At 34.6% G+C, this 26,357-nt stretch overlaps 1 protein-coding gene across 2 annotated transcripts in view; it reads left to right on the forward strand.

Annotated features, from left to right (window-relative positions):
* Nucleotides 1-2,346: 2,346 nt before the first annotated feature.
* LOC100932115 (unc-93 homolog A) overlaps nt 2,347-26,357 on the forward strand; it is a 56,796-nt gene continuing 32,785 nt past the window's right edge. Inside the window, exons 1-2 of one of the 2 annotated variants that reach the window (XM_023503341.2) lie at nt 2,347-2,438; nt 20,382-20,607. In XM_023503341.2, coding sequence (XP_023359109.1) covers nt 20,521-20,607 — 87 coding nt within the window. In that variant the 5' untranslated portion in view covers nt 2,347-2,438; nt 20,382-20,520. The remainder of the gene's footprint in view (nt 2,439-20,381; nt 20,608-26,357) is intronic. The other variant, XM_023503344.2, reaches the window with a different exon arrangement.

The following is a 26,357-nucleotide window of genomic DNA, read 5'->3' on the forward strand; positions in this document are numbered from 1 at the left end:
GTAGGAACTATCATTGTTTTTTTTTTTTCCCCCTGAGGATTGTTACTAAGGAGGGCTAGTGGGATATTATGCCTGCTCTGTTGCTATTCAGTGCAGATTATGGACACATTCTCACTGGCCCATGGCAACTGACCAAAGATTTCGATTTTCTCTCTCCCTACCTGTTGGATTTTTTTCACCTAAATGTTTGATAGTCCTTGCCCTCCCAGTGCCTTATAGAGTGGACTGTTTCTTTGGAAGAAAAAAAAGGGTAAAGGTCATTTTGTGATTTGGGTAAATAGAGTATTTCCTTAGCTTGGAAGGTAATTATTTTAGAGCACAGATTCATAATCTGTAGTCCATGAATTTATTTTTTAAAACAATATTTTGATAACTATTTCAATACAAATTGATTTCCTTTGTAATCTTATCTATTTTTATTTTATACATTTAAAGACTTCTGAAAAGAGCTCCAGACTGCCAAAAGAATTCACTAAACAGAAGTAATTAAGAACCTCTTTGTTAGAGATTCTTCCTGATCTTCAATTGCCTAAAAGTCCTTTTTTATAGTACTCAACTTGGTGCCTAGAGAAAGCAGTATCAGTATTTTAATTTCTAATTAGTAAAGTGGCTTTTACTAGATTTTTTATGTTTCACAAATGTGTCATTGTATTTTAACCTCCAACCTGAGTCATTAGACTGACCTAGTTTGGGTTTGCCATAGGATATTAGTCTTGTGCATTCTGTATTTGCAACTTTGAGTGAAATGCACCATTTCCCCATAAAGTCAAATGTTCCTATAAATGTTTAGGACCCAAGCACTTGAGTTATTAATCATGCATTATGAATCACAGGGATAACCGGCTCTGTAAACCCATTGTAACGTTGTTAATCTATTACTCATGTTTGGCCCTTCATGATACTAGGATGGTTTGTTATATTATAGATTACTGATGAGGAAAACTGAAGCAAACAGGATTAAATGATTTGAGGATCACATAGCCAATAAGTACCTAAGGTCAGATTTAAATTGAGATCATCCTCACTCCAGGGTCTACACACTATTTACTGTGCACCTGCTCTTTCAAAAACACATACTCAGTTGAATTCTTCACTGGAAGCAATAGTGTCTCCTCTATTCTTTTCCTCCTTCCTCCCAAAAGCTAAATTCAAGCATAGATACAGGAATAAATAAACTATTATATTTATCTTCAATAATACAAAAATGGCAGATCAAGAATATTACCTTAGAAGGATGCTTAGTATATACTTATCCTAGCCCAGTGGCCCTACCCATCACCCAATTTCTACGTTGAACTGTGTGAATTAGGAAAATAAGATCTAGAGAGTCATGAGTGCTATCGTTTTGCTTTTATACAGGAAATAACATCCTTCATAAGTACAACTAAGTGCACTTTCCAACTTGCAGCACATGGCATATTTCTCCCCTTTCCCCGATGAACCCAACTTGCTTAGAAGGGGTGGGACCATTTGAGTATATATGCTGATATATAAATTGGAGTAGGATTGCAGGTGATACAGAAATGCTTTTTTCCCTTATTTTTTTCCTTATTGCCCATAGTGCTGATGGACAATATGTGTGTATCTGATAATTAAATACCAATTGAACACTGGAAAAAGATACATGGAACACAGATAAGAAAGAAGGAGATAGAAGATGTTGGGGGAAGGGCAGTTCTCAACAATCACTCATTTTCTAGAAGGGTGGGATTTGGCAAAACTAAGTCATTTTATTTTCAGAAATCTTCCATTCATTCAACAAACATTTACTATATGCTTACCAAGTGCCAGACATAATTCTAAGGGCTACAGTCTAATAAGGCCTTCTCAACTAAATCTCTATCAGAATAATAAACATATGGATTATAAAGAAAACCAATTATATTGAAATGCACTTATTAAAATATTAAACAATAGTTTCAACAATAACAACAAAAAACAAGTTCATGGACTCCATACTAAGAACTCTTGTAATAAATAGACATTTTAGAAATATAATCAGACATCTACATAGATATAAATGTCTACAATTCACAAAATATCTAGAATTTGCAAAATTTTACAATTTCTATTGAATAATACATATTCAGTTGAAATGTGAGCTGTCCTGCCACTAAGTTATGTCAAATGGCTTTTCCTGGTACATCTTATTATCATTACTGAGCATAGAGTACCCAAAGATTACAGCAACTATAAATAATTTGGGGGCAATCTGCTTATGAGTAACCAATTATTCTCTAAAGACTTTTGCTTCTTGCTATAATAAAAATAAATATTACACAATAGTTTCACAACAACTTGCAAAAAGTCCATGAGTCATCATTTTCTTTTAAAGTGAAACTAGATTACAGATTCTTCTTAGTGTTCTGAGTTTGCAAAAGATTGAAGCAGCAACAAACTTCCTCATATCTTGGATCCAAGAAAGCAACATAAACCAGGTAAGATTTGTATAGATGATGTTATATTTTCTGGGGGTGGAGGTGGGAGGATGTCTAAGCATTAAATTTGTAAATGTGTGTGTTATCCTAACAAGCACCGAATTTCTTTAGGGCATTTGCCAATCCAGGTTAATGTCACTGTGGCTATGTGTCCACCCATAAAGACCATTTTTTGTTTACCTCAAATTGAACAAATTGAGACCATTATTTGTTTACCTCAAGCAGAAATATTGTGCGCCCCTTATTTGTCATGTCCAGTGAGATATGCCTATCATTTACTAAAGAATAACCTGTACTCCACAATTCAATAAAGCCATGATTCTACCCATTTGGTTGAATTTGATATTGCTACAGGGTGTCATTTCCATTTTTCTGTAATATGTTCAAAAGGTTCCCACCAATAGCAAGGCAGGTTTTTCCAGGTCCATATTGCTAGAAGGCAATATTTAAACTCAACAAATGGATTTTTGTGATGTCTTTCATTATGTTTTTAATAGGTTTGATGTCCCAATCTTCCTAATGAATATTGATGCAAAAAATTTAAATAAAATATTAGCAAAGAGATTACAGCAACTTATTAGCAGGATAATATACCATAATCAAGTGGGATTTATACCAGGAATGCAGGGCTGGCTCAGTATCAGGAAAACTTTTATCATAATCAACCACATCAATAACTAAAGCAACAGAAATCATTGATAATCTCTATAGATGCAGAAAAAGCTTTTGACAAAATATAGCACCTATTCCTATTAAAAACACTAGAGAGCACAGGGATAAAGGGAGCTTACCTTAAAATAGTAAGCAGTATCTATCTAAAACCTATAGCAAGCATTATTTGTAATGGAGAGAAGCTGTACCCTTTCGGGATGAAACAAGGATGCCCATTATCACAACTATTATTCAACATTGTACTAGAAATGCTGGCTTTAACAATAAGAAAAGAAAAAGAAATTAAAGGAATTAGAATAGGCAATGAGGATATAAAACTATTATAGTTATGATATGATGATATACTTAGAGAATTCTAGAAAATCATTCAAAAATCTACTGAAAACAATTCACAGCTTTAGCAAATTTGCAAGATATAAAATAAACCCACACAAATCATCAGCATTTCTAGATATCACTGACAAAGCCCATCAGCAAGAGATAGAAAGAGAAATTCCATTTAAAATTACTGTAGACAAAATAAAATACTTGGGGGGGAAGTATTGTCTTGCTGCCAAGACAAACCCAAGAATTATGTGAATACAAATACAAAATATTTATCACACAAATAAAGGTCAGTTCTAAACAATTGGAAAAATATCAATTGTTCATGGCTAGGCCAAGCTAATACAATATAATAACAATTCTGTCTAAATTTGTCTACTTGTTAGTGCCATACCAATCAAACTGCCAAAATATTATTTTATAGAACTTGAAAAATAATAACAAAATTCATCTGGAAGGACAAAAGGTCAAGAATATTAAGGGAATTGATGAAAAAAAAATACAAAGGATGGTAGCTTAGCAGTACCAAGCCTAAAACTGTATTATAAAGCAACAATAATCAAAATCATTTGATACTGTCTAAGAAATAGAATGGTGGATCATGACCCAATAATCAAAGCCTATAGCAATCTAGTTTTTGATAACCCCCCCAAACTCTAGCTTCTGGAATAAGAACTCACTATTTAACAAAAACTGCTGGGAAAACTAGAAAATAATATGTCAGAAATTTGGCATAAACCAAAATCCCACATCCCATACCAAAATAAGGTCAAATGGGCACATGACTTGGGTATAAAGGATGATTCCATAAACAAATTAGGAAAACAAGGGATAATTTGCCTATCAGATCTTTGGAGAAGGGAGGACCAAAGAAGAACTAGAGAACATTATGAAAGGCAAAATGAATAACTAGGTTTACATTAAATTAAAAAGATTTTGCACAAATAAAACCAACAGAAACAAACTTAAAGGAGAAGTACAAAGCTGGCAAAAATCTTTACAGCCAGTATTTCTGATAAAAGTATCATTTCTAAATTATATAAAGAACTGAGCCAAATTTATAAGAATATAAGTCATTCCTCAATTGATAAATGATCAAAGGATTTGAACAGACAATTTTCAAATGATGAAATTAAAGCCATTTATAGTTATATGAAAAAGTATTCTAAATCACTATTGATTAGAGAAATGCAAATTAAAACAATAATTTGTATTGAGGCACTACCTCACACTTCTCAGATTGGCTAAAATGAAGAAAGATAATGATAAATGTTGGAAGGGATGTGGGAAAATTGGGGCACTAATGCATTGTTGGTGGAGTTGTGAAATAATCCAACCATTCTGGAGAACAATCTGGAGCTATGCCCAAAGGACTATAAAACTGTGTATTTCTTTGACCCAGCAATGCCATTACTAGGTCTGTATCCCAAGGAAATCATAAAGGAGGGGAAAGTACCTACGTTCAAAAATATTTTTAGCAGCTTTTTTGTGTTCACAAAGAGTTGGAAAAGGGGAAGATGCCCATCAATAGGGAAATGGCTGAACAAGTTGTGATATATGAATGTAATGGGATATTATTGTTCTATAAAAATGATGAACAAGCTAATTATAAAAAAGCCTGGAAAGATTCATATGAACTGATGCTGAGTGAAACAAGCAAAACCAAGAATACATTGTACACAATTAGAGCAAGAATGTGGGATGGTCATCTATGAAAGGCTTGGTTCTTCTGTTGTTCAGTGATCCAAAGTAATTCCAATAGACTTTGGATAAAAAATGCCATCTGCATCCAGAAAAAGAACTAAGGAAACTGAATGTAAATCAACACATGCTATATTCACTTCTTTTTTCTGTTTTTTTTTCTCTCTCCCATGGTTTTTCCCTTTTGCTCTAATTTTTCTCTCCCAACATAATTCATGAAGCAATGTGGATTAAAAATAAACTTACTACAAAAGATAGGCTTAATATATATGTTTGTGCATATGTATTTATATATACAATTCATTCTTTAAGGAACCAGAAGTAAGCCTAGATGAGAAGAAATAGATGCAATGATTTTCTTGATCAAGTCAGAAGTGCTTTAAAATCTAGTTAGACTGACAGGAAGACTGAATGCATTGTCAAATGTGATGTACTACAGACCTACTAGAGACTTCTACGTCGTGATACAAAATAAGGAATACCCCAGCCTTACCATTGGCCATTTGTCATTGGCAAGGATTCCACAAATTTCTCAGAAAAGACAGACTTCAAGGCATTATTTCTAGACTTTCAGACAGCACAAGTTTCTTATATGGGATATGAGAAGGGTAACCTTGGCAAAGGAGATAAAAAAAAAACACCTCAAAGGACAGTCAAAAGCACTTTCAAAGAGAAACTACCTAGAGGGCTCAGAGAATCTATATATAATGTTAAGAAGAAAGGAATAAAAAGCTGAGTCTCTGCAAAATATTCCAATTCTCCTTTAGGACCCCTTTAGGGTCTCTTCCAGTTGAGACAGCTCGGAGTGAAGGTCAATGCCCTCTTCTGGTATTAATGGAAATGAGCTGCAGGGGTCTCAGATGGGCGCCTAACAAACTGGAGTCTTAATACAAAAGCTATTTCCCTAATTGGGCTCCTTGTCTCTTCTCAGCTGAGCAGTGAAGGACAGACTGGGGAATGTTGATTGAATCCACTTTTGATTCTTAGATGTGGCCCCTCCAGAGTCAGGCAAGCTAAAAAAAATTTGAGGAAAGACCAAAGCTGCTTATCTCCTTTAAAAGATCATAAAATGTTGGGGGTGGTAGGTACCTGTGAAATCATCCGATTCAAAGGTGAATGAAGAAAGCTATTGCTTCATCTGAAAGACTGGTAGACTTGAATGCTCTTTTCAGTGTGCTAGATGGTTTGCAATAGTAAGCCAAAGAAAATCTGTCCTCAAGCAAGAAACACAAGGATACTATATTCAAGCTTAGTCTACTGGAGTTGTGCTGCTTTGAAATTTTTCTTTGTAACACACACTATATAATCACACTCACACGCTGTATATTTCAACAGTGGGGATTCCTAATGAATGCAACTGATTTTTCCATTGTCTGTGTGGACCCAAACAATCTGTATTATTTGTTAATAGGAAGGATTATGTCTTTATTGCTGCTTTTTAACAGCTGAAATACCATTTTAAAATGTCAAGAATGATGATAATCTGCTTACATGAACACTTTTTTGTAAAAAGACTAAAGTACTGATTGCATTTCCCTTAAAATTAAGAACAATCTCTGATTTCTTGTCAGGAAGCTTAATTATTTAAAATCTGATTAAATGACACTCACTTCTGTCACACCTTGGGGTTAGTGATAGACCTGGAGCTACTGAGAAATAGCAAAACAGTACCATCTAGTGGCTAGAAAAATAATTGAAATTTTTTTATGTTTTTCCAAATTATGGCAAGTAGCCGATACTAGCCCCTTAGAAGTGATCAACATAATTCAAACAGATAAGAATCAAACCTTACTTTGCCCAAGTTGATGATACTGTAGAGATACCAATATTAATAAAACAGAATGTGTTTGTTGAGATCTTAAACATTTCAATATTATCTCTGGTTTTGGGGTTCATCAAATATTTGTTTTAATAAGACCAGAGCTACTTCTAAAATCCAATTGGTATTTAAAACTGACCAGGCTGTCTTTTCACTCTAATTATATACTTTTCTCCTCTCCTTACACCCTCAATACACAGTAATTAATTTCTGGAGTGAAGGATGAGATGAGTCTTCTGTGGTTCTTTACCTGATTATACAGTCCTACATAATATATATGTAATATGTATATATATTTCCTTTGTTATTGTATATATTTTATTTTATACATTTAAAAACGTTATTATAAAATGTGATCCATAGACTTTGCCAGATTGCCAGCCCGTTATTTTGTTTGTTTTAATTTAAACTACTTAAAATCTTAAGAGAAAGAAAATAAAACAAGGGTCACAAAGTTATTTGGAATAGGAAGTTACAAGGTTAAAAGACTGAAGTGTACACTGTTGGAAAAGCCATTGCAACTCAGAATCAAAGTCTAGGTTTGGGGAAAATTCTGAGAAAAATATGTAACTGATTTCAGATTGAGCAGGTGCTTTCCTTTGTTTTGCCTGAAGGCAACAAAGCTCCCTTTGGGAAAGAATTTTCTCAATATCATTCATTGAAAATATCAAGCTTTCATGACAACAGAAAGGTTAAGAATCTCTGCTTTAGTAAGAAAAGAGTAAGGAAGTCACTGTTCAACTCCATTTAAACATTAGTCTCTTCAAATAATATTTAAAGGATTCAGAGGATAAAATTGAAGATGGGAAAGGGTACACGGTGATCTGACAGAAAGTCAAATTATACAATATACCCTTAAAAAAATCTCCTTTGCATAGGTGAATTATTGACCAATAAAGACAAAGGAAAAAATATAGTACCAGAGAAGTATGGTTGTCCTGGAAACCAGTTACATAGCAGATGCATTTTAGAGCTAGAAAGGATCTCAGAGATCATTGATTCTAACTTTCTCATTTTATAGATGATATTTCTTGATGGAAAAGAAGAAGAGAATCATAAAAACACCTTATAGATGGATATATATATATATATATATATATATATGTATATATACACACACTCACACTTTCTTGGAGGGGAAGGAGGGAATATAGAATCTGTAATCAAGAAAAATGCCCCAAGAAATTGTAGGAAGTAACAGAGAGTGTAATCCTCAGAAGCTCCTCTCCTCCTAGGTTGATAGAATTGAAGAGACTAAGAAATGTCTCAGCTCAGACTGAACCAAACAATTAAATATCTAAGATAGAGAGAGTTTAGGAGAAAAAAGAAATGAGAAAGTCAAATTAAAACCAAAATCTCAGTAGCCTTTAGAGGAGCTAAAAGCCCAAGGTATTTTGATTAAAAAGTTTTCTAAAAACAGTCATAATTAATTATAAATAACATTCAGTGTAAGAAGATAGCATTTTCTTCATATAGGACCAAGGGTGGTGCTAGCATCAATGAGTAAGAGATATCTAAGAGGGACAGAGAGCTGACCTGTACAGATACAAGCAAAGGTCTCCAGTTATACCCTGCCCTCACCTATACTGTTAAATACTTCCTTGTTGGTTCATGAGACTCTAGTGATATTTTGCTAATTTCCAGAGGCCAGATGAGAATTCACTGGAATTTCCTAGTGTCAATCTGAACATTGAAAAATATGGGAGAAAATACACTGGCATGTGGAAAGTTGCTTAGATCACTGAAAGATTATGTGATTTATCTGTGATCATACAGACAATATATGTCAGAAGAAAGACAAATCAGTCTTTCTGTTTCCAAGCCTAAGTTTTTATATCCCTTATGAATCCATTCCTATTAATAATCCACCAGTTAATGAAATCTAAGGGCAGTGTGGACCTGAAAAAGGAATAATGCACACACCTTTCATTAGTCATAGAATCATAGATTTAGAGAGCTGGAAGGAAAATTAGAAATCATAGAGTCTAGCTCCTTAATTTTATAGATTAGGAAACTGTGACCTAGGCAGGTTGCAAATTATTCAAGATCACCTGGGGTAATAAGTGGTGGGGTGAGAATTTGAACCTAAGTGCTCAAAATTTAGAGGGAGTACTTTTTTTTATGACAGCATGCTGCAGTGTCAAAGCAGTTTACAATCCTGTGAAAGAGGCTTGTAGGAAGGAAATAAGTATTTATTAATTAAGCTAAAATTTCATCTTCTATAGGAGGTTTCTCCTGCCTTATGCTTCCAGCTGCTAATCATTTCCCTAGACAATCACCTACTTTTTACACCAAGTATATCTTGTATGTATATAGTTGTTTTTATGCTGACCATGAGCCCAACAACAACACTTTTAAAATTCAGATTCAATGTTGGGATGAAATGAAGCAATTGCAAGTCATTGAACATGAACAAAAAGAGGTTTACTTTGCCCAAATGCAGCAAAAATATGTGATAAGGATATAGTGGCTCTTAACCACTATGGATGAGCCACCATTATCTCCACATGGAAACCTGGTTGGCAGGGTAGATATGGTTTATCATATAGTATTTAGAAATTGATCAAGTTGGGGAGGTATCAATTCTGGGCAGATATCTTTTTTTGAGGTAGCAGGTGCACAGTAGATAGAATGCTGCATCTGAAATCAGAAAGTCTTTTTGAAGGGCTAAGACTATGGATTTTGGGATTTTTTTTACTCTGTATCCCCAACTTTTGTTCACTTTTGGCATGTAATAAGTAAATACATAATATAATATAATAAGTAAATCCTTTGATAAATCTCTATTGACTGGAATAGATTAAGAATGATGAAGACTGACGAAAAAATATCAAATATGGTCATTAAAAACTGTTGATTACTTTGGCATGACAATTCCAGTTGAATGATGATGTAGGAAACTATGTTGTAACAGGTTAAATATTGAATAAAAGCCAAAGATCTTAGAAAGATTTTTTTAGGACTTTGGCTGAAAAAGATAACAGAGATATAGGATGAGAACTTGAGAGGATAATGGAATCTAATAAATATTTTTTTATGGCTAAGGGAGACTCGGTCATATTTGATGTTAGTAGGGAAGGAATCAGCAGACAAGGAAAAGTTGAAGATTAGAAAGATAGGGTGTTGTTGAGCTTAAAATCTGCAGAAAAGAATGTGAATAAATGGAAAGAAAGGCACAAAAGAGGAGATTGGCCTTGGCAAAAAAAAAAAAAAAAAAAAAAAAAAAAAAAAAAAGACCATATCACTGTCAAAGAACAGGGGAAAAAAGAAGAAATCAGTTTAAGAATTTATGAGATGGAAAGAATGGGAAGAAGAAGCTTACATTAAATGGTCTCAATTTTCTCAGTAAATAATCACCAGTATCCTCAGTTGAGAGGAAATGTAAGGAGGTTTAGGAGACTTGACAAGAGATGAGAAGGTATGGAATAGTATCTATGGAAAAAGAGGAAATTAATTAGAGAGATATGAAAATTCTGCCTTTATAACATAAGGGCTCTGGTGAAGTGAGATAAAATAAATTTAGAATGTTCCCAGTCAGTACAGTTGCACTTCTTCTAGCTCCATTCAGTGGCACATGAATAGGAAAGGAAAAGCAGATGGTAGCAGTAATTTTGTACTGAGGTTTGGAAGGGGATTAGTAGCAAATAAGAAAAGGAACTAAAGGATTCAAGAGTACAGGATAATATGGAATTAACTGACTAACCAAAATATCCAGATTGGAAAGGAAGGAAAATGAAGTTGGAGCAGGAGTAATGGCCTGAGAAAATCCTAAGGGATGGAATGATTGGAGTACATAATGTAAACAAAGAACTGGTTAAGGAATGGTTAGACAGAAAGAAGTAACAAATTGTGGTCATATCAAGGAAAGTTAATTAAAGAAGTATAAGGAATGGTGAGATCCACTGTATCCTATAATCTTATTATAATCTAATCCATCATTCCATCTGAGCCACACTAAGACATGGATAAACAATGTATCTCCACATTTCCCACAAGTGTTCTCTTTGTGTGACTGAGATGGAATAATAAGTTAGGTTATAAGATTGTAGGGACCTAAGGGAGTTTGAAGGAACATCACTACTGATGTTGAAACCCCCTAGTATAAAGTTAGGAAATGGGAGGAGAGAAAGATGATAAGTCCCTTTCTGAACTCCTTGAGAAAGGAAGGAATTGACTTAGAATCTATCTGGTTGTGTCAGTCAACAGGGATTTATTAAGTACTTACCATATATCAGGTGGGAATTAAGTAGTGGAAATATAAAGAAAAAGCTGCCATGACCTGAATTAGGTGGAAATTATGTTGTAGTAAACCTCAAAGGAAGAGAGAATGCTGAGTAAAGGTAGGAAAATGAGTTTTAAAAGGGCAATGGAAAACCACCAGTATCTGAATCTCCTAAAACTGAAGAAACAGAATAGTTTGTGTGGAAGATGGGGTGGGGAGGAATGCGAATGATGTCCTCTCCATCCAATTCTAAAGAGGATGATAAAGAGATAGTATTATCCAGGGAAGCTAGTCATTGAGACATAATACATAGATTGATGGGACCTTTGTTGACTTTGGAAAAGCAATTTCAAACGTGGATGGGGGAAGGAAAAGGAGTGTAGGCATAAGAGAATGAGAGTGGGAAGAGTAGGAACAACTTGCTCATATATGGCTAAAACTTAATACAGGGAGAGGAATTTGTGGTGGTGGGAGCTTATTGGTTATGTGGTACAGATAAATAATAACGTTAGAGTTTTGAAGGAGTATTGTGGTTGGACAAGGACCATGGCACGTAGAGCATTAGTTTTTCTGCTTCATCTTTCTGATATATGGCTAGGGAAAGAAGGGAACAGTCAGTGCTGCAGTTTACCGGAACTGGCAGAGAGTTCTAAAAAACTTGTTTCTAGGTCATTCCCAGCCTGCTTCTTTAATATGGCTAGAATAAGAGGAAAATCTTAAGTAACATATAACTAATAGTTATGAAATGACTTTTGAATTATGAAATAACAATCCAGTTCAACAGAAAAAAGTCTAGTATAGTGGGAAAAGCACTGGACTGGGAAACAGGTCCTTGGTTTGAATACTAGACCCAACACTACCATTGGCATCTACAAAACAAAAGGACTGGACTAGAAAGATGCCTTCTAAGATTATCTTCACATCTAACTCTATGATTCTATGAATATTCATTGAGACATGCCATTTGTCATGTGCTGGAGATACAAAACAAAGAAGTTCCTGCCTTCGAGGAGCTTATATTTTATAGAAAACTAAAAGATAAGCTTGCTATTAGAAATCCTCTGGACTATTGAGGGCTGAATTTTCTTTGGTCATTTCATTTTATCATCAGAAAATAAATATTAATTACCAACATCAGGTAGAAGTTGAAAAAAATGATAAAGTTTGTTAATATGAATGGAGAGATATGATAATCAGTTTTTCATAGAAGTTGCTTAAACTTTTTGGTATTATAAGCCCCTTTTAGCAGTCTGGAGTAAATAATGTTTTTTTAATCTTTTTTTTTTTAAATTGAAGCTTTTTATTTTCAAAATATATGCAAGGATAATTTTTCACCATTGACCCTTGCAAAACCTTGTGTTCCATTTTGCCCCTTTTCTCCCCATCCCCTCTCCTAGATGATAAGTAATCCAATATGTATTAAACATGGTAATAATATATGTAAATTCAACATAAGGATATATATTTATACAATTATCTTGCTGCACAAGAATAATGAGATCAAAAAAGAAATAAAATGAGATAGAAAATAAAATTCAAGCAAACAACAACAAATGAAGTGAAAATGTTATGTTGTAATCTACTCTCAGTTCCCTCAGTCCTCTCTCTGGGTACACATGGCTCTCTTCACAAGATCATTGGAAATGGCCTCAGTCATCTCATTGTTGAGAGGAGCACATCCATCAGAATTGATTACCATATAACCTTGCCTTTGCTGTGTATAATGGTCTCCTGGTTCTGCTCATTTCACTCAGCATCAGTTCATGTAAGTCTCTCCAGGCCTCTCTAAAATCATCCTGCTGGTTATTTCTTATAGAACGATAATAGAATAATACTTTTATTTTTTTTTTTTTTTTTTTTTTTTTTTAATTTATTTAATAGCCTTTAATTTACAGGATATATATACATGGGTAATTTTACAGCATTAACAATTGCCAAACCTCTTGTTCCAATTTTTCACCTCTTACCCCACCCCCCCCCCTCCCCTAAATGGCAGGATGACCAGTAGATGTTAAATATATTAAAATATAACTTAGATACACAATAAGTATACATGACCACAACATTACTTTTGCTGTACAAAAGAATCAGACTCTGAATTATTGTACAATTAGCTTCTAAGAAATCAAAGATGCAGGTGTGCATAAATATAGGGACTGGGAATTCAATGTAGTGGTTTTAGTCATCTCCCAGAGTTCTTTTCTGGGTATAGCTAGTTCAGTTCATCACTGCTCCATTAGAAATGATTTGGTCGATCTCGCTGCTGAGGATGGCCTGATCCATCAGGACTGGTCATCATCTAGTATTGTTGTTGAAGTATATAATGATCTCCTGGTCCTGCTCATTTCACCCAGCATCAGTTCGTGTAAGTCTCTCCAGGCCTTTCTGAAATCATCCTGCTGGTCATTTCTTACAGAACAGTAATATTCCATAATTTTCATATACCACAATTTATTCAGCTCATTCTCCAACTGATGGACATCCATTCAGTTTCCAGTTTCTAGCCACTACAAAAGGGCTGCCACAAACATTCGTGCACATACAGGTCCCTTTCCTTCTTTATAATCTCTTTGGGATATAATCCCAGTAGTAACTACTGTGGATCAAGGGTATGCACAGCTTGATAACTTTTGAGCATAGTTCAAACTACTCTCCAAAATGGTTGGATTCTGTTCAACTCACCAACAATGAATCAATGTCGCAGTTTTCCACATCCCTCAACAATCATCATTATTTTTTCCTGTCATCTTAGCCAATCACAGGTGTATAGTGGTATCTTAGAGTTGTCTTAATTGCATTTCTCTGATTAATAATGACTTGGAGCATCTTTTCATATGACTAGAAATATTTTCATTTCTTCATCTGAGAATTGTCTGTTCATATCCTTTGACCATTTTTCAATTGGAGAATGGCTTGATTTTTATAAATTAGAGTTAATTTCTATATATTTTGGAAATGAGGCTTTATCAGAACCTTTGACTGTAAAAATATTTTCCAGTTTATTGCTTCCCTTCTAATCTTGTCTGCATTAGTTTTGTTTGTACAAAAACTTTTCAGTTTGTATAATCGAAATTTTCTATTTGTGATCAGTAATGATCTCTAGTTCTGCTTTTGGTCATAAAACCTTCTTCACAGGTCGAGAGGTAAACTATCCTATGTTCCTCTAATTTATTAATATCTTATTCTTTTATGCCTGGGTCATGAACCCATTTTGACCTTATCTTGGTATGGCGTTAAGTATGGATCAATGCTAGTTTCTGCCATATTAGTTTCCAATTTTTCCAGCAATTTTTATCAAACAGTAAGTTCTTATCCCAAAAGCTGGATCTTTGGTTGTCAAAGACTTAGGTTGCTATATTTGTTGACTGTTTTATCCTTGAACCTAATCTATTCTACTGATCAACTAATCTATTCCTTAGCCAATACCAAATAGTTTTGTAACTGCTGCTCTATAGTATAGTTTTAGATCTGGTACAGCTAAGCACCATATTTGATTTTTTTTTCATTAATTCCTTGAAATTTTGACCTTTTGTTTTTCCATATGAACTTTGTTGTTATTTTTTCTAGGTCATTAAAATAGTTTTTGGGAGTCTGATTGGTATAGCTAAATAAATAGGATTAGTTTAGGTAATATTGTCATCTTTATTATATTTGCTCGCCCTATCCAAGAGCATTTAATATTTTTCAATTGGTTAGATCAGACTTAATTTGTGTAAAGTGGTCTGAATTTTGCTCATAAAGTTTCTGATTTTCCCTTGGCAGATGATTCTAAATATTTTATATTATCAGTAGTTACTTTAAATGGAATTTCTTGTAACTCTGACTGTTGGATTTTGTTAGTGATATTAAGAATGCTGATGACTTATGTGGGTTTATTTTATAACCAGCAACTTTGCTAAAGTTGTGGATTATTTCTAATAACTTTTAGCAGAGTCTTGGGGTTCTCTAAGTATACATCATGTCATCGGCAAAGAGTGATAATTTGGCTTCCCATTTCTATTCTTATTCCTTTAATCTCTTTCTCAGCTCTTATTAGCTGAGCGTTTCTAATACAATATTAAATAGTAACGGTGATAGTGGGCAAACTTGTTTCACTCAGATCTTATTGGGAATGGTTGCAGTTTGTCTCATTACATATGATGCTTACTGATGGTTTTAAATAGATGCTGCTGATTATTTTAAGGAAAAGTCCATTTATTCCTATACTCTCAAGTGTTTTTAAGGAATGGATGTTGGATTTTATCAAATGCTTTTTCTGCATCTATTGAGATGATCATATGGTTTTTGTTAATTTGGTTATTAACATGGCCAATTATATTGATAGTTTTCCTAATATTGAACCAGCCCTGCATTCCTGGTATAAATCCTACTTGATCATAGTGTATTATCTTGGAGATGATTTTCGTAGTCTTTTGCTAATATCTTATTTAAGATTTTAGCATCAATATTCATAGGAGATTGGTCTAAATTTTCTTTCTCTGTTTTCAGCCTACCTGGTTTAGGTATCAGTACCATGTCTGTGTCATAGAAGGGAATTTGGTAGGACTCCTTCATTCCCTATTTTATCAAATAATTTATATAGCATTGGGGCCAATTGTTCTTAAATGTTTGGTAAAATTCACATGTAAATCCATCTGGTCCTGGGATTTTTCTTAGGGAGTTGTTTAATTGCCTGTTCTATTTCTTTTTCTGAAATGGGACTATTCAAAATTCTTTCCTCCTCTGTTAATCTGGGAAGTCTATATTTTTTGGAGGTAGTCATCCATTTCACTTAGGTTATCAAATTTGTATAAAGTTGAGCAAAATAACCTTATTATTTCTCTAATTTCCTCTTCCTTGGTGGAAAGTTCTCCTTTTCATTTTAAGACTACTAATTTCATTTTCCTCCTCCTTTTCTAATCAGATTTACCAAAGGCTTATCTATTTTATGGTTTTTCTTAGAGACAATCTTAGTTTTTTTAATTAGTTCAATAGTTTTTTACTTTCATATTTTTAATTTCTCCTTTTAATTTTAGAATTTCCAATTTAGTATTTGATTGGGGTTTTTAATTTGGTCTTTTTTGTTTTTTAGTTGCAAGCCCAATTCATTAATTTTTCTTTTCTTGTTTATTCAAGTAAGCTCTAAGGATATAAAATTCCTCTTATTAGCTTTGGTGCATCCTCGGAATTTTGGTATGATGTCTCATCATTGTCATTATCTTGAGTGAAATTATTAATTGTATCTATAATTTGCTGCTTCACAATCATTCTTTAAGATGAGATTGTTTAGTTTCCAATTACTTTTGGTCTTTTCCCTAATTTTTGTTGAATGTGTTTTATTGCATCATGATCTGAAAGAAGCATTTACTATTTCTGCTTTCTTGCATTTAATTTTGGAGGTCTTTATGTCCTAATATATGGTCAATTTTGAATAGGTTCCATGAACTGCTGAGAAGAAAGAGTATATTCCTTCTATCTCATTCAATTTTCTCAAAGATCAACATACCTAATTTTCTAATATTCTGTTACTTTAATTTCTTTCTTATTTGTTTTGTGGTTTGGTTGTCTAATTCTGAGTGCAAGGTTGAGATCTCCTACTATTACGTTTGTTGTTTTTCTTCTTGCAACTCTTTAACTTCTCTTTAGGCTGAGGTCCATACCACTTGGTATATGTTTAATATGATATTGCTTCGTTGTTTATCTACTTTGCAGGATGTAGTTTTTCTTATCTCTTTTAATTGTCAATTTTTTTATTTGCTTGATCTGAGATAAGGATGGCTACCTGCTTTTTTTGACTTCACCTGAAGCATATAGATTTTGCTCAGCCTTTACCTTTCTATATGTTATCCCCCTGCTTTAAATGTCTTTAAACAAATAATGTAGGGTTTGACTTTGATCCAGTCTGCTATCTGCCTCTCTTTATGGGGAGTTCATCCATTCATTTCGGTTAGAATTACTAAATCTGTATTTCCTGCCATCCTAATAACCCCAGATTGTGTTACTTGTTCTTGCTCCCAACCCTCTTTCCCCTTTTAAACTTTGTACCCCTCTTGTATCACGATACTTATCCTCTTTATAATCCTCTACCCCTTTGAGTCTTTCCCCTTTCCTTCCCTTATTACTCTTTTTTCTTTTTCCTTTTCTCTCCGTTTTTAATGAGGGGAGAGAATTTTTCTAAAACAAATGTCATATTTTTCCTTTGAGCTTAACTCTGATAGAGGTAGATTACACATGTTCCTCCCTCTCTCTAAATTCCTCAGATTGATAAGTTCTTAGCCTCTTTGTGGGATTGGTTTTCTTTTTTATCCTCCTTCCCACCTTATTCTGCCATCATCCTTTTCATATTATTTCCCTTTTTATGTTATATCAGTACTATCAAATTTTACATGTATTTTTTTGTATATCACAACTGAGAGATACATTTCAAGAGTTATTTTTATTTTTCTGCATCTTCTTGAGTTCTATTCTTGAGATCAAATTTTTGTTTAGTTCTGGTTTTCTTCAGAAACAATGGAATTCATTTGTTTCATTTTAATGTCATCTTCTTTCCCTGGAAGAAAATGTCAGCTTATGGGTAGTTTATTCTTGGCTGCATCCCAAGTTCTTGTGCCTTTGATATCATATTCAGCCCTTTTTCCTTTAATGTAGAGGCAGCAGATCTTGGTATCCTTATTAGTGGCACCTCGGTATTTAAATGGTTTTTTTGGCTGCTTGTAAATTTTTCCTTAATCTGATAGTTCTGAAATTTTGCCACAATATTCCTTGGGGTTTTATTTTAGGGTTTCTTTCAGAAGGGTTGATCTTTCAATGCCTATTTTACCTTCTGATTCTATTACATCTGGGCAGTTCTCTTTGATGATTTCTTGTAAATAGTATCTAGGCTCTTTTTTCATCATGTTTTGAGAGTCAATAATCCTCAGATTATCTCTCCTAGATCTATTTTCCAAGTCTGTCATTTTAGCAAATAGATAATTCATGGTTTTTTCCAGTTTGTCATTTTTTTTGGTTTTGCTTGACTGATTCTTGCTGTCTCAATGCATCATTAGTTTCAATTTGTTCAGTTCTAATTTTTAAGAATTATTTTCTTCATTAGCTTTTTTACTTCTTTCTGTATATGTCCAATTGAGTTTTTGAATGTATTGTTTTGGTCTGTGGAATTTTTTCCATTTCATAATTTTTTTTTTAGTGAATTATTTTCTTTTTCCAATTCACAGATCCTACTTTCTTCGAGTTCTTTGTCTTTTCCAATTCACAAATCCTACTTCTAGTGAGATTCTTTATTTTTCCAATTCACAATTCTACTTTCCTGAGATTTTTTATTTTTCCAATTCACCAATTTTGTTTCCCTGCACTTCCTGGGAATTTTAACTTTTTCCAATTCAATTTCAGGAAGTTGTTGCTCTTTGTAAGGCTTCTCTTTCCTTTCCCATTTATCTTCTAATCTCTTTGAGACTTTTAATGGCCTCTTCTTGAGAGCATTATTGTAAAGAGGACAGTCTGATGCATTTTGCTGTTTGAGGTCTCTTCAGGTTTGCTGACTGTCTTTTTTCTGCATAGAAGCTGTCGATTGTTCTTTTCATCTTTATTCATGTTTAAAGCCTTTGGGTATGTCTCCTAGGCAAGGGTTACCAGCTTCCTCTGCAGAGCAGGGAGATTAAACCGATTTCGCTCAAGGTATGGGAGTGCTCAGTGAGAGTTTTCCTTCCCAACAGGAAGTGGATTCAGCACTGGCAGAGCTATCAAACTGCTTAGTAGGCTGAGTGGATTATCGATTGCCCTAGGCTAGAGACTAGTGGTGAAAGTGTCCCTGCCCAGGCGGAGCCTCTTGTGGGATGGAGTATTAGCAGCTGAGCAGACTGCAGACCGCCTGGAACTCTGCCCCAGTGTCTCTGCCCAATGCAAATCCGCCCTGGAAAAGCTCTTATGGCCCCAAGCCGAGCTCCCACGGCCAGATTGGAGGCTAACCGGGCTGTGTCCTCCTGCTGCAGGGATCCCCAATGCCCAAGGAAAAGCCCTACGCGGGTTGGGGCTGCAGCTTGTCTGAGATCTGTGCTTTCTCCCTCGGTTTGAGACCTCCTCGAACCTAATTTCTCTCCCTGTCTGCTAGATCCCCCTGGCCCCGGAACCAACCTTTTTGGCGAGACTGCAGATTTTCTTCGCCGGGTGAGTTGTTCTATTTCTTATCTTACAATTGTAAGTCCAAGACTATTTTTGAGGCTCGATATAATATTGATAAAGAGGGTAAGAGAAGAGCTTAGAAAGTCGCGTGTGTCTTCTCCGCCATCTTGGCTCCGCCCCCCAGAATAATACTTTTAAATGCACAAAATAAAATTCTTAGGATGGTGAGGAAAACCATTGAAATTAAAACCCAATTATCAAAATATATTTTAAAAATAAGTTTATGTGAACCAAGCTAAGAACTCCTGGCTTATAAAAATTGTGGCAAAATTTGGATATGCCAGTTTTTATAGCAAAATTATTTTCATATAGTGGTAATAAGACTACTTAGGCAAATCATGTGACTAAAGACAAAAAGAAGATGCTTCACATGTTCTGCTACTACAAGCAAAAATAACTGCCCTGCCAACTCTTACTTGTAAAGTGTGGCAGTGATTTGAAAAATTTGGGAGATGGTTAATCTCCTCAAAGTATAAAGTTTATACTATCTTAATTAGATTTCCATTGCTGTTCCCATTGGTTATATTTCCCCCAGCTCATAAGGATTGTCATGCAAGCTCAAATCTATTTTAAAACAACATAAATCACAAGTTTTTTAAAATTAACCTTCTAAGGTCAAATTTTAAGTTTTTAAATGGGAAAAAAATCATTGTTCTTGCTTTGATTATGTTACATAATCTTATAGCTTGTGTATTGGAATAAAGAAGTATTTGACCTTCCACAGTACCTTATAATAATGCTAGCCTCTCTCAGGAGCAAGAACTAGTATTTACTTTTTGTTATTTGGGGTAAAAGACTTTTTTTTTGTACCACCTCACCAATTTCAGCACATTACATAGATGTCAGAGCACATTTGATTGTCTACTTGGAAAGAAAACACAAATACACACACACATACACACCATTTGTCAAAAATACTAATCTTTTGTCCTGTTGGGAAAAATTGTTGTTGATGTTCTAGAGAAAGTGAATAATTAACAACACTTTGTGGGAGTGTTAGATGATAGTGATTACAAAGTTCATTAACTAGTCTTAATGGCTGTCACAGGTTCTTTCTCTTTAGATGAAGAAGGGAAGCTGTCACTTCAAAGCCCAGACTCCTTTTTCACCTTGAAGCTCTGATTGGTTACTTAAGGAAATACAGATTTACACCCTCAACTAATAACTGAAGATTTTTAATAAACAAAATGGAAAGAAACTTAAAGAATGTTCTTGTGATTGCCTTTGGATTTCTGCTATTATTTACAGCATATGGAGGTCTTCAGAATCTACAGGTAGGTGCATGTATTTCACTTGGCAATCTTGAGATTTTCAAAAGGTATGTGCCCCTTACTCTTTTTGGCCTTTTGGTCCCCAAAGTTATATGAAGATGAGACATATAATTATGATAAATGTAAACCTGGAATTCTATGGCTGCAAAAGGGTTAGAAAACCTTTATTTACTACAACTGTCTGAGGTTGGTAATAATAATAATAATAATAATGATATTCTCACTTTACAAATGATTAGACAGAGGCTCAGCCAGAAAAATGACTTGCCAGTGGTCATACAGATGGCATTAGATAGGACCAAAATTTATTTCATCTCTATAGGAGAAAAGAATTCCATGAATGAAATGGGATATATTTGAATGGAATCTGCATTCATTTTTCCAAGATCTTCTGAGATAAGATTTTTTTTTTTAATTTACAAGACACTTTTCCCCAATTACATTCTCATTGGGTCTTGCCAACAAAATAAATTATATCATACTCTTGGATAAGGTGTGTCAACATCAGGGATTAATTATTTGGATTGTTTTTTCTGTTCTTGAGCTTAGCTAAGATAGATAGGACAAATTATTATGAATCATCCCCTGCTTTGAACCATTAGACTTTGAGATTCTATCACATAAATCCATAAAAAAAATTCTCATAAAACCTGTATAGTGCCTTCAGGTTAGGCCTTGGGCAAATTTGAAGTACCCAAAGTTCTGCTTCCATGCCCCTTTGTTTACCCCTCTCTTCCCACATTATTCCTTCTTCAGTTCTAGTGCCCTTTCCTAGCAAGAGCTCTGGGAGAAAAAGATATATCAGTCATTTTTATCTTAGTGTAAAATTAAAAATGTTTGTGATGGGTGAGGATTTGCCATTCGTGGAAAATTTTTAAAAGGCTGTTAAAGTGTGTGTGTGTGTATGTGTGTGTGTATTTAATGTTAAGGGCATTTAAACTTATTCCACAGCAAAGAGATTAGAAAAGGTGTTATCTTTGTGATATCTCCAAAATCAAAACTTGCTAGCTGCTGTGGGGTCCAGCTTTTATTTTAGCAGACCTTGAGTATATCTATTGACAATATGGTGCCATCTGTGCTTTTTGAGGGGTACTATTATAATCTGCATCATTTCTTAGCATCTGTAGTAACATTTTCATGCTTTCTAACATTGTGAGCAAGTAGACAATACAATAACTGACAATTGACATGGTGCTTTAAAGTATTGAATACATAATTTCATTTGTGCCTCACTAATTTTTGAAGCAGGAACTACAAGAATCACTGCCATTTTTCAAGTGAAAAAGTGAGAGGCAACATGTTATAGTAGATGGGGGACTGGACTTGCAGTTAAAACCAGGGTTCAAATCATACATCAGGTATTTAAGAACTAAATGAGCTTGGACTAGTTTCTTAAACTCTGAGTACTATAATCTCATGTAAAAGAAAGTATTAGACTAAGTGCTTTGTCGCTAAGATTTCTTCTGCTATCATCCTATAACTTTGTCCAAGGTCATGCAGACTGGAGAGTTCAGAACTTTGTTTATTCCACAAGCTTGCCCAGGGTCTAATCTAAAGGTAACATATCCAGATTTTATGAGATTTTTACAGATTTATCTAATAGAATCTGACCTCAAAGACAAATGGCTCTAAACAAGATGATTCATAATGATTTGTTCTACCTGTCAACTGCTATGCTCAAGAAGATAGAAAATCATATTCCAAATAATTAATCCCAGCCTTTGCAAAATGTATCCAAGAGTACAATATGATTTATATTGTTGGTAAGACCCAGTAAGAATGTAATTGGGAAAAGATAGTTTTATAAGCAAAAAAAAAATCTCATTTTAGAATGTATTGGGAAAAAATGTTCATAAATTCCATTGAAATCTATCCCATTTCATTCTGTTCATGGGATCATTTGGGCCTTTGGAGGAGCTCATATATCTGACAGCCCATTGTAGCCACCTTCTTAGGCACATGTAGAAAGATGAGAATGGCAGAAGCTGGTGGTAGTTATTAGCAGCTAGAAAACCTGCAGTGCTTTCCTCAATTCTAATTTTTTTTCTACAAACTCTGCTGGATCATCCCTTGTACCCCCAAGGGATGCATATCCCTCACCCTGGAGGCTATTGCTCTAGACCAAAATTTCTTAAACTATGGATTGCAATCCCATAGAAGGTTGTGTAACTGAATGTGGGGGTCATGAAATTATGCTTCATTATCAATAAACATTTGATTTGTATACCTATTTTATATAACCTGGGCTTATGTAAAAGTGTGGTGGAGCAAAAAGGGGTTATCAATAGAAAAAGTTTTAAAAGCCTCCTTGCTTTAGACCACAACATGCAAGCAGTTTATTAGGATATGAAGGGAAATCTAAAGAACTATTTAAAAGATACAATCATTGAACCAAGGTGCTTGTTCAGAATCTGGAATTCAGTGACAGAAAACTGGGGAGTTTAAAAAAAACTGCTCTCCCCCTCCTATTTTATAAAACAAAAACAACCAACCAACCTTCCTTTCTCTCCTCCCCCCAAAAGAAAACAATCAATTAAAAAGTTTACATCCCTTTTGAGTTTTTCATCATCATTTTTCATGCACATTTTCTACTTTGATTCTGTGGCTGCTGCCTTGCTAAAATTTAAAGCTTAAAACTACAGATAATGTTGAGTTATAAAAAAATAATAATGCTCCAATTTCCTTGAAATGCCTTTCTATTTCATTTCTTGAAGTTAACTGCTCTACTTGAGACTTAACAACATAAAACTGGGTATTGATATTTCTTTTTAATAACCATGTCTAATATACCTAATATTCTTTTTTTTTTATGCTGAGCCTACTGTTGTATGAGCCTGGGCTCAATAGGAAGCAATGCTTATTGAGGTAGTAATGGAATATGGGAGATTTGGGATTCCCTTTTTGCCATTCCAATGATGAAACTTTTCCCTAAGTAGGGGAAAATGACTGGCATTATGATCATGGCTCAGGCCTGAGTATAGGTCCAAAGATGCTGGAAATTTAGCTCCCCTAGAAGTTAAGCTTAGAGAAACAATAGGCTTCAGGAGTTGGTTGCTGCTAAGAGGAAGATTTGCAAATAGACTATTAGATATAGAATCCAAGAGAGGGGATTGCCTCCTCTACAGTTAGTCTTGATATTTTCACTGTACATACTGTGACATTTGGGCCTTTATGGGGCTGCTCTGAGTTAGGGGGTAGGGTCCCTGTGTACCCCATAGAATCTGCCTTTCTTATTTCCCCAGCTAGAAGTGCTGTTTTCTCCATGAGTCTTAGAGAGAATCTCTAAGAGGTCAACTCTGCTATACACATAATTATGTTATAACTCTATAACAATTATATATGGCGCCATCTCTTCTACTAGACTGGAAGCTCCTTGAATTATATAATTTTAATCTTTATAGTCCAGATCTAGAACAATTCTTTGCATTTACTTTGATGCAGATTGTATCACTCCCCATTACTCACTCTGTGGAGTTCTCATTTGAAGGAGTATTTCCCTTGAGTTCTCTAAATATTGTATAGATATTAATAAAAAAAATTAATAATAATAATTATTAGCATTAATGTAGCAACCATGAACCAGAAGCACTTTATAACTATTTCATTTGATCCCGACTACAACACAATAAAGTAGATGCTATTATTATCCCCATTTTACAATTGAAAAAATTGAGTCAAACTGAAATTAAATGGTTTACCCATAGTCATATACCAAGTTATTATCAGAGGCTGAATATAATCTCAGGTCTTCCTGAGTACAGCCCCAGCAACTCCATCAATCATGGCACCTTGTTGCATAAGGGCTATCCTTCTCTGATCCCTCGCTCTTGTATATAATGAACCTCTCCATTTCTCAAGTTTTACAGTTCTTGGATGGCATCTTTTATGAAACTTTGGGAGGGTAGTCAGTCCTTCCTAGGGAATATGTTGGAGTCCTCTTTCAACCATGTGCATTTCTATTCATGGGCCTCTAAATAATCTATGACTTTAATTATTTAGAAACTCTTAGTCATGTCATAAAACCAAAGGAATTTTAAAGCTTTGAATGTATTAAGCAGTTGATAACTATTTGCTGAAACCACAGACACCTTCAGACCAAAAAAGTGTAAGGAGTGGGGAGACTTGTTTTTGTATCTTTATTCTGTAAATGAATCCCTGTCTGACTCATTTGTCTTGACTGTATTTTACTAAGCTGTGAAATGAGAGAGTTGGACTTGACTAGATGATTTCTAAGGGCTTTTTCAGCTCAAAGACCCAATTTAAAATTGACAGTCACTGGGTTGTACTGATCAGCACAGCCAACTCTCTTTGCTTCTTTTTCTTTCTTTTTTTTCTTTTTTCTTTCTTTTTTCCTTTCTTCCCTTTTCCTTTTTTCTCTCCTTCCCTTCCTTCCCTTCCTCCCTCTTTCCCTCCGTCCACTCCCTCCTTTCTTTCTTCCTTCCCTCTTTCTTTCCTCCCTCCCTCTCTTCCTTCCTCTTTCCCTCTCTTCCTTCCTTCCTTCCTTCCTTCCTTCCTTCCTTCCTTCCTTCCTTCCTTCCTTCCTTCCTTCCTTCCTTCCTTCCTTTCTTTCTTCCTTCCTTCTTTCCTTCCTTCCTTCCTTCCAACAAAAAGTCTTAAGTAGAGAAAGAGTTTTAAATAGATCAGAAATTTTAAATAGTCTTTTCAATGAATAGCTGCTAGAGCCTTCCCCCTAAAGGTCATCATGCCTCATTTGTATATATCTTCCATGGACCTATTTGTTTACATGATTCTCTCTTTTGAACATGAGCTCACTGAAGGCAAGGACTGTTTTTCCTTTATTTGTTTTGCTAAGGTTAGGGTACACAGTACATGACACATTGCAAGCACTTAATAAATGCTTATTGATTGAACAATCTACAACACTAACTGAAATAATCAAGGCAATGAAAAGAAAATAGAAAGAAAAAAGACCAGAGGAGGGGAAAAGGCTCCCCCACCCCTGACATGTGTGTGTGTGTGTGTGTGTGTGTGTGTGTGTGTTGGTTCAGTGTCAGTGGGCTCCTTCACAACAAAAGAAGACTTTGCATTTTAAGTTTTACTTTTACTGATTTAGATCTCTCTGCTCACTCATTTGTAATCAAGCTCAGATGATCAAAGCACACCTTTTGGATTTGTAGGAAAGCTGTGGGTGGTGAAGAAATATCAATTTAGTGAAATGCTGCAGGATTTTCAGTAACATACAATAGAATAAGTTTAATAACTAATCCTCAAGAATAGGGAAATGGTCTTAGTCTAAATTACTCTGGCTCTACTCCCAATTCATGAAATAATAAATCTTTGCTGTTGTTCAATATCATCCAGCTTTTCATGACCCAATGTGTATTTTTCTTGGCAAAGATATTGGTGTGATTTACCATTTTCCTTTCCAGGTCACTTTAGAGATGAGGAAACTAAGGCAAACAGGGTTAAATGACTTGTCTAGGGTCATACAATTAGTAAGTATTTGATGCTATATTTGAACTCAGGTCTTCCTGACATCACGGCTGGAATTCTATCCACTGTGCCATCTAGATATTATAATAAATTAAGTCTAGCATATTTCCTCCCAAAAAGAAGTAGTATAGCACAATAAGAAGAGATTGGGAAATGGAGTTAGCAGGGCTTGTGTTCAAATCAAGATCATGAGACTGTTTCCTTGAGCAAGTCCCTTTACTTTGAGTCTTAATTTATTTCTTCATTGGTAAAATGGAGATAATCCTATTTATGCTACCTATTTCAGTGAATTATGAAAC

Source organism: Sarcophilus harrisii, chromosome 4 (genome assembly GCF_902635505.1).
Source record: "Sarcophilus harrisii chromosome 4, mSarHar1.11, whole genome shotgun sequence".
NCBI classification, from domain to species: domain Eukaryota; kingdom Metazoa; phylum Chordata; class Mammalia; order Dasyuromorphia; family Dasyuridae; genus Sarcophilus; species Sarcophilus harrisii.